Raw genomic sequence first — 8,900 nt, forward strand, 5'->3', positions numbered from 1 at the left:
TATACAAAAACCAAATAACCAGCCACAGCTCTCCAAGGTTAACTGAAAATCACAGCATTCGGCAGTTTATTCCCAGTGGTTAGAAAATATGGATACGTGGATAAAGCAGAGATTGACAAATTACATGGCAAATAAAACTAAATGGAGAAATAAGGTGATAAAATAAATGGTATCTCAGGGACAGGAATTTAACTGAAGTCCTTTTGTTTTGTGAGGATGAGAAGTTCATCAGTCAAATGATGGTGGGTAAGATTATTTTCATACGGGGGACACCTAGTGGTCAGTTAATGCTAAACACTGTTCACAAGAACTCAAGTGCTTTTTATTGACACTTTGAAGATCCGTTGGGTCTTTAAATATCACATTGGCCCTGGAATTCAGGGGGTAAAATGTTTGAGGCGAAAGAAAAGGGGAATGAAAGATGCTGATGGGAAGAAAAACACTGCAGTTAGCAAAACTCTAAAATGGCAAGAGAGATGGGAAGTTAGGGGGGAAGAACATATTTGACTCACAGGACAGATTTGAGATTTTGAGCTATATAAAAAAATGTGACACCTGGCATCAAAAGTTCTCTGTCTTCATTATTATTTATCAATATTTAAATATCCATGCATATCTGGCAGTTTTGTGTGCTTTGTGTTGCCTATTAACTACAAACTTTGCAAACTTTACATTTATGCTACAATACAAAACATAGGTTACAACTATTTACAAAAAATACAAAAACCTACTGTAATGACAATCTGCATTGCTGACAAAAAGCACAGAACTGTATTAGGCTACCTGTATTAACTATATCACGGTGGCTGCGGGAGAAATATTATTCGCTGTAGAAATAACACCATTTTACTCAGAAAGCTAAACACGAACAGGTCTCCATTCCCGTCAGCAGTACTTTGCCTCCATCTTGCGGTCACACAGAGTAAGTGCAACTACAAGTGAAGAGCGGGACCTCCGTTTTGCCAGATTCTGATTCTCCGCCAAGTTCAGTTACACGTCAGTAGGGGACCTGTACTGGTGAGTGGACGTGTACAGCGCGCGTCAGCCGGTTCCCGGATGCGCCAAGCAGAAACATGGAACGGGTAGTGGTGGAAGTGCCGATCAACAACGGTGAGATACATTACCACCTGCACGTCTATCACGCCTTTCAACCACTTATATTAACATATCCTGAATGGGATTTTGGTGCTCTCGAGTCGTGCACATATGCTCCTCCTCCTCCTCCTCCTCCTCCTCCTCCTCCTCTGACGCATGGTTTGGCATTGAACGTGCTGTATCCTCTGTAGGACTTTCAGTGCATTACAGACTATTTGCCTGGTTTTTGTGTCTGAATTCTTGTAGCTGTGGGCTACCGGCTGCTTGCACTTGTGTACTGTGACAAAGCTGCTGTCCCCACTTACCTCTCTGCACCAACGCAGACCCAATTGATTCTCCATCATAGTAGTTGCATGAAAAAAACATGTAATTACAGCAGTCGACTGTGATTGTAAAATAATCCACGGAATAAAATAGGCTACAATTGTTGAATAGCTATATAAATCTATCATTGTTTAATACCACTGGTACACTCATGTTAGGAAGTACAATGGGTTTGGTCAAATAATTGTATTAATGTTTTTAAACACTGGGTTTCCAATTTTCAGCTCTTACATATGCCAAAGTTGGACTTGTTGTAATAATAATAATAACAATAATAATTTTGATCATGTAGGCTAATATATATTTATATAATTTATTTGTTTCCATGTGAAGAAGGTCAGAACAATTTTGAAGGAGATCATCTGTGTGGTATGATGGTTTACAAATTCATCCTCTCGCCTCACTGCATTTCAGCATGTTTATAGGCTGCATCAGTTCTATTCTACTCACACTTTCAGGTTTTTCCCTCGCTGGCCCTTCCACAACACCACGGAAGCGTCAGGTGCGTTTTTCAGCACGACATGACATCATCCTTCTGCGGGAGGTCATCGCCCAGAACCCCTTTGCCTCCAAAGAACCAGGTCAGCCCTGTTATTAAAGGACTAATCCTCCTTAAAACACTCTAATAATGTTTAGATGTAGAGAGCTGCAGTTCCTGCGTGTAAAATGTAGACAATGTGTTGTCACGTAAAATTTTTTTTAACGAAGCTACAATATTGTTTAATAGAGGAACATTTTTCATCCATCTAAAACAAGATTAACAATGAATATCAACCTTACAATTTACTATTAAGTGTAACCGTTGTAAAGACATCCCTGTGCATACGTCCTGTGAACATGGACATGCCTGTGTACTCATGAGCTGATTGGATACAAACAAATGGCCTCATCCATCTTTATCAGGACGGATCTGGGCTCGTGTGGGGGAGATCATTACTGCAGCGCTCCAAGATGAAAACTTTGAGGTGGATGCCAGGAGGTGTAGAGAGAGGACCATGCTGCTGCTAGACTACTACAAGAAACAAGACTTCCCCAGTCTGCGCAGGTTGGTTCAGTCACATATGACCCACATTTCAGGAGATGTTAAAAAGCAAACTGTACTGTTTCCTGAGGAAATAGTACAGTTGGATTTTGATTTGTTTTGATTTGACAACCTTTATTGTCCCTGAGGGGCAATTTGGTTTGCAAACAGTAGTCAATACACATCATAAGTAAATAAATAGAAGACATACATAACATACAATAGATGTTTTCAACATACAGTAAAGTTACCATGAGATATAGAGCACTGTGTGTCCATCAGTCCTGTATTAGAGTATATAACTATGCCTACAGTTTGTTTAAAAACCCAGCAGCTGACAGAACAAATTATTTCAGATATCTGTTTGATTTGGCCCTCCTAGGGAAATGTTCCTCTGCAAGAAGAGGGTGTTGAGGGTCCACCAGAATGGCCTTCACCCTCTGAGTGGCTCTAACTTGATAAACATGGCCAACATCATTCAAGTTAGTGCCAGTGGTATTTTTGCAAAGTTTAACAAACTTTCCCAGCCTATTTTTGTTAACCATGCTAAGGCACCTACTGTATATTGGCTTACTGTCTCTACTGCTCTGTCATTGATAAAAGTCTGTGCAATAACAGAAGGTTATCGGCTAAAGTCGATAAGCATCTCTTTTGTGTTAGAGACACTGAGTTGCAAGTATGAGTCATCTCACCATTTGATGAAATTGACTGGTCCATGGCCCACCTTATGGTCCTGCAGGCTGAAAATCACAGAGTCATCTGCAAACCACCCAAATGTGTGGTGGAGATATGTGCTCGGCCTTACCAAAAAGAAGTTTAATGTTTGTGTGTGTGCTTTTGGTATATTCAGGTTTGGAACAGAGAGGTTGTACGCTGAAAAGGAGGATCTGCTCCATGAGGTTTTGGAGCTGGAGGCTGAGAAGGGGCTCCTGGCCAGCGGGGAAAGCACAAAGTACCAGGTGGGTGTGAGAGTAAGTGGTGTCGTGTTAGCAGAAAAGATCAGGTAAACTTATGTGACACCACCAGGGAAGGAAATGTATTTTTGAAGAGGGTGTTCTTGTGCACGTGAGCTGGTTTAGAAAGTCAGATTGGCCGAATAAGTTACAGATTCCATCACACAGCTTCAGGCTGCAATTTCTTTATTTTGTCAACAGCAGGACTTCTATGTTAAAGAAATTGTTCTTGGCCAAAGATTAAATTAAAGTGTGTGAATTCTCACAACTGAGCTTAACAGTTTTACACAACATGGGATGAATATTAAAACCACAGTTTGTTGTATAGTCCAGTGGCTCCAAAACTTTTACGCTTATGACCCTTTAAAATAAAGTGTGAACCTCTCAGATTGTTTCATCTGAATAATTATTAACGGCCAGAAGAAGCAAAAGTATCTGTCATTTTCACTTGAAAAAAGCTTGTTCAGAGAAAAGTCGCAAGATTTCTGCCCCCTAGGTGTCTTTTATACAAGTAACAAGCTGAGATTAGGAGCACACTCTTAAAGGGAGTGCTCCTAATCACGTTTGTTACCACTATAAAAGACACCTGTCCACAGAAGCAATCAATCAATCAGATTCCAAACTCTCCACCATGTCCAAGACCAAAAAGCTGCCCATGGATGTCAGGGACAAGATTGTAGGCCTACACAAGGCTGGAATAGGCTACAAGGCCATCGCCAAGCAGCTTGGTGAGAAAGTGACAACAGTTGGTATGATTATTTGCAAATGGAAGAAATAGAAAAGAACTGTCAATCTCCATCGGTCTGGGGCTTCAAGCAAGATCTCACCTCGTAGAGTTGCAATGATCACGAGAACGGTGAGGAATCAGAACCAGAACTACACTGGAGGATCTTGTCAATTATCTCAAGGCAGCTGGGACCATAGTCACCAAGGAAACACTTGGTAACACACTACGCCGTGGAGCAAGGTACCCCTGCTCAAAAAAGCACATGTACAGGCCGTCTAAAGTTTGCCAATGATCATCTCAATGATTCAGAGAACTGGGTGAAAGTGTTGTGGTCAGATGAGACCAAAATCGAGCTCTTTGGCATCACCTCAACTCGCCGTGTTTGGAGAAGGAGGAATGCTGCCTATGACCCAAAAAACACCATACCCACTGTCAAACATGGAGGTGGAAACATTATGCTTTGGGGGTGTCTTTCTTCTGCTAAGGGGACAGGACAATTTCACCACATCAAAGGGACGATGGACGGGGCCATGTACCGTCAAATCTTGGGGGGAGAACCTCCTTACCTCAGCCAGGGCATTGAAAATGGGTCGTGGATGGGTATTCCAGCATGACAGTGACCCAAAACACATGGCCAAGGCAACAAAGGAGTGGCTCAAGAAGAAGCACATTAAGGTCCTGGAGTGGCCTAGCCAGTCTCCAGACCTTAATCCCATAGAAAATCTGTGGAGGGAGCTGAAGGTTTGAGTTCCCAAACATCAGCCTCGAAACCTTAATGACTTGGAGAAGATCTGCAAAGAGAAGTGGGACAACATACCTCCTGAGATGTGTGCAAACCTGTTGGCCAGCTACAAAAAAAGTCTGACCTGTGATTGCCAACAATGATATTGCCACAAGTCATGTTTGTCACAGGGGTCAAATACTTTTTTCACTCATTAAAATGCAAATCAATTTATAAAATTTTTGACATGCGTTTTACTGAATTTTTTCCCAGTTATTCTGTCTGTCACTGTTCAAATGAACGTACCATTAAAATTATAGACTGATCATGTCTTTGTCAGTGGGCAAACATCAGCAGGGGATCAAAAAAATTTTCCCTCACTGTATACATTTAGTGGCCCCCTGGTGGGCTCCAGCCCTTGGTTGGGAACCAGACTAAATTGTCTGGGATTAGATATATCATACAATATGTGTTTATCTGGCTTTACACATTTGATTTTTGATCTTGAAAGTTTAAACTCATTCCACACTTTTTATTATTAGGGCAAGGGTGCCCATTATCTCATCAAACCTGTCCATGCAGTCGATGAACCACTTTTTTCCATCTCTGTTAGTTATAGTTTATCTGCTGTAACACTTCATTAGAACTGAGGCTAAGTCAGCAGATATTTTATGTTTTCTGTAAATACTTGGCGACTTCCCTTTTCTTCCTCTTGGTAGCATTCAGCCACAAGTAAACTTGGATCCCAAATCTGTTACTAAATGTTGCTGTTGCTTAATTCTCGTTTTCTTTTCTTATTGTTGTTCAAGTGATATTTAACCTTGTCCTCATCTTTCCAAGGATGATGAACTGAGAAAGCGAGCCATGGAAGAACTAACTCTACCAGAGCAGGACAAACCCAACATCACTATCACACAAACACCCACTGCAGGTAAAATATACTTTTAAAGAACTACACATCTTATAATGTGATACTTGAAGTATAGGATGATAAGAAGAAATCAATAAGAATAAATTAGCCAATCAGCTAAAAAAATCTAATTTAAGTAATACACCATCCAAAATCTGGGTGAAACATACACCTGCTGTGGTCTTGAAATGTAGCTTGCATTTTCTTTTGCTTTTATGGAGAACAGAGGTTGTGGTCAGTTTGGATTCGCAGCACCTGCCTTTTCAAGTCTACAGGGGAGTGTTTCCCACTCAAAATACAGACTTTCGTGGAGCATAAGTGAAATCCGTCAACCCATCCCTCAATTCCAAGTTCGGACGCATGTGTATGTGCCCTTCAGCAATTAATCTTTGCCATCCCCATGGGTGTTGCTCTGTAGCTGACTGTTCCCTTCCGAAATACCATTCAGAAGTACATTTTACATAATTCCAGCAGAACCAGAAGAAGACCGTGAGGAAATGGCAGATGTTTCAGCAGCACCTATGGCCAAGCGGCCTTGCCAGTGCTGCTGCCAGACTTACTCTGAGATCCTCAGCTTCCTGGAGAAACGCTCAGAGGCGGAGCAACGGCTGCGGGAGGAGGAGCTTGCCCTGCGCAGGGAGGAGCTGGAGATTCAAAGGAGTGAGGTTTTTAGGAGGGGTGATGTTAGTTGTTTTAGATGAAGTTATCAGAACATTAATTAAAAACTAAAATGGGGATTATTTTTAAAGATGGAACCATTAGTAAACCATTAGGCTCTAAAAACCTTATTTATTTTCATCCTAGACAATTTTTTTAAAAAATTAGCCTGATAATCATTCTGAATTTCCATGTGCATAAAAATCTGGGATGTGGGCAGCGATTCAGAAGTCTGGACCCAGGCTAAATTAAAGTAAGAAAAGGAAATAGGAACATTTACTCTTCAAGAATGAACACATATCAGCGTTGACGTGCAATTGTTACTGTAATGCCAGTTAAAATGGATAAAATCTTTCATAAAACTGATCAAAATAAAGGAGTATATGCAGACTGTTATGCTGTCATCATCCTCAAAGGGCACTGAATTCCAGATTTCATTTGCCTTTTTTTTGTTACTCCCAGGTAAGATCACTTTGGAGAGGGAACGTCTGGGAGCTGAAAGAAAAGAGAGGGAACGGAGATTTGAGCTGGAGAGCCAGGAGAGGCAGGTCATCTTGGACCTACTTAAAGAGAAGGTGCTGAAAGGCTGACGCTGACGCAAAAAAGGTCAAAGGCTGGAAAATGGGAAAAAAACATACTCCTCTAAAATGGGAAAGGAAACTAAGGAAACAGGAAGTGAAAAGATCAATGGTTGATGCAGGTCACTGACATGGTAAAATAACCAAACAAAATCTGACTGAAGAGATGAACAGTGAACTGAGATTTAAAATGGAGGGCAGTAATGCAGGATTTGCAGCTGTCTTTGTCTTGTCTGGTGCACAATGTACCAGAAGAGACATAAAACTAATGACAATGTTTAAAAGGTGCAATATTTGCCGAAACCAGCTGCACAAAGCAGATCCATTTAGATTTCAATAGACGCCCTGCTTTTTATTTTTCATCGCACAGGTTGCATTAGGATTTAAAAGCACTGCAATTACTAGAATGTGAAAAAGGTATGCTGTGGTTTTATAGGTGTGGTGATCCACTGAGCCAAACCTGGCAGACAGGTTCACCATGTGCAAGGATGGTCTGTTGCACAAATGTGGATAAATGCATTTCCTTATGTAACAAAGACATGTTTTAATGTGTCCTGTTCACAGTGTAAGAGACACCGTTCTTTGTGCTCCCAGGATGAAGGTTGAGGAACAACTAAAAAGCTGTATTTTTAAGTATTTAACATTAAAAGTTCAGGCTTTTTAAAAATCCTGTAGCATTAATACATTATGACTTAACACATGTTTTATTCACACACTACTTTTTCAATTTGAAGTCCTTTTGATTAAAATATAAGTAAAACTATATTTTACTGACTGTGAATCCACTGCACATCGACTGGTAAGCACTTTTGTAGAGCAAACTATACAAGCCATTAAGTGTGTGTCCCTATTCCATAGATTATACAGAAACAATGGAGCTATTTTTGAACTGAAATTACATTATGTGTTAATGTCACATTTTAGCACTGCTACATTCCTTTTGCTATATAGTTATTAGTCAAATGCATCTCAACATAGGGTGTTTCTTTTTATTCTCATGATTTATTAAATGATCTGGCTTTTATTACATGCTACTGTAAACTTGTGTATATTGTTCATAAAAAAAAATGTTTTTTCTTTAAATACCCACAAAATAACCTACTTTGTATAAAATAAAAAGTTTTGAGAAATTAAAAAATTTAAGAAATTTTGTTTAACCTAAAAAGACGACAGTGTGACTGCACATGACTGTAGTCATCTTCCAACTGGTTTAGAAATAAGGAAGTTTATGCCACATATAGGGCTATGGTATGATTACTAATTTATTGAGTCATTATTTTTATAATAACTATGAAATTGGATTTGACCCTAATGCTTATGTCCCTATTAATCCCCTGAATCTTAAATCTGACTTGAGCAGGACACTGTTTTGAAGCTGTGTCTCTTTGCTAGGAGACCAGCAGTGGAAAGGACATTTTTTATTTACACTATACTTGAGTGTTTCCATTTGGTGCTACTTATATGCAAATATTGTACTTTTCCCTCCACTACATTCATGTGAAAGCTGTAGAGACAACTTTGTAGATTCAGATTTTTTATACAAAACAAACTCTGTAGAACTTTGTTGGAGATAACAAGAAACTTCCTCATTTATATATACAACCTTTATTAAATCAGGGAATCTCACTTTTGCATAGTCAGACATAACAAAACAGTCACTGACATCACTAAATAGATTTGAAGATGAACGTTTAATTTTATCATTTGGTGTTAAGCAGGTGGTGGTGGAGAGCATTGTCTTACACGTTGGTCCAAAATCTATAGGTGTGAATCTGGGTTGAGATCTGGTGACTGTAAAGGCCGTAGCATTTCATTCACATTATTTCCATACTCACCAAACCATTCAGTGAGCCCTGGTTAAAGAAAGCATCTGCATTTTATGTTTCTCCACTCTTTTATTCAGTTTTGTTTTCA

The 8,900-nt window shown here is 39.8% G+C and overlaps 1 protein-coding gene across 2 annotated transcripts; it reads left to right on the top strand.

Annotated features, from left to right (window-relative positions):
- The first annotated feature begins 1,033 nt into the window (after nucleotides 1-1,033).
- On the top strand, nucleotides 1,034-8,106 carry si:dkey-45d16.4 (scaffold attachment factor B1). Of its 2 annotated transcripts, none has more exons than XM_046047721.1 (7): nucleotides 1,034-1,110; nucleotides 1,878-2,000; nucleotides 2,323-2,464; nucleotides 3,291-3,399; nucleotides 5,682-5,772; nucleotides 6,223-6,411; nucleotides 6,871-8,106. In XM_046047721.1, the coding sequence occupies exons 1-7, from the start codon at nucleotides 1,074-1,076 to the stop codon at nucleotides 6,996-6,998; spliced, it is 819 nt and encodes a 272-aa protein (XP_045903677.1). In that variant the 5' UTR covers nucleotides 1,034-1,073; the 3' UTR covers nucleotides 6,999-8,106. The 2 variants fall into 2 exon arrangements, with proteins under 2 accessions (XP_045903677.1, XP_045903678.1); XM_046047722.1 differs by having other exon boundaries at nucleotides 6,226-6,411.
- Nucleotides 8,107-8,900: the final 794 nt, after the last annotated feature.

The sequence above is a fragment of the Micropterus dolomieu genome, linkage group LG04 (genome assembly GCF_021292245.1).
Source record: "Micropterus dolomieu isolate WLL.071019.BEF.003 ecotype Adirondacks linkage group LG04, ASM2129224v1, whole genome shotgun sequence".
NCBI classification, from domain to species: domain Eukaryota; kingdom Metazoa; phylum Chordata; class Actinopteri; order Centrarchiformes; family Centrarchidae; genus Micropterus; species Micropterus dolomieu.

Excerpts from the sequence above, each read along its gene's own strand:
- si:dkey-45d16.4 (XM_046047721.1), top strand. The coding sequence starts at position 1,074 with ATGGAACGGGTAGTGGTGGAAGTGCCGATCAACAACG. Across the intron at positions 2,001-2,322 it reads CTTTGCCTCCAAAGAACCAG|GACGGATCTGGGCTCGTGTG; the intron begins GTCAGCCCTGTT and ends CATCTTTATCAG. Across the intron at positions 6,412-6,870 it reads GGAGCTGGAGATTCAAAGGA|GTAAGATCACTTTGGAGAGG; the intron begins GTGAGGTTTTTA and ends TGTTACTCCCAG.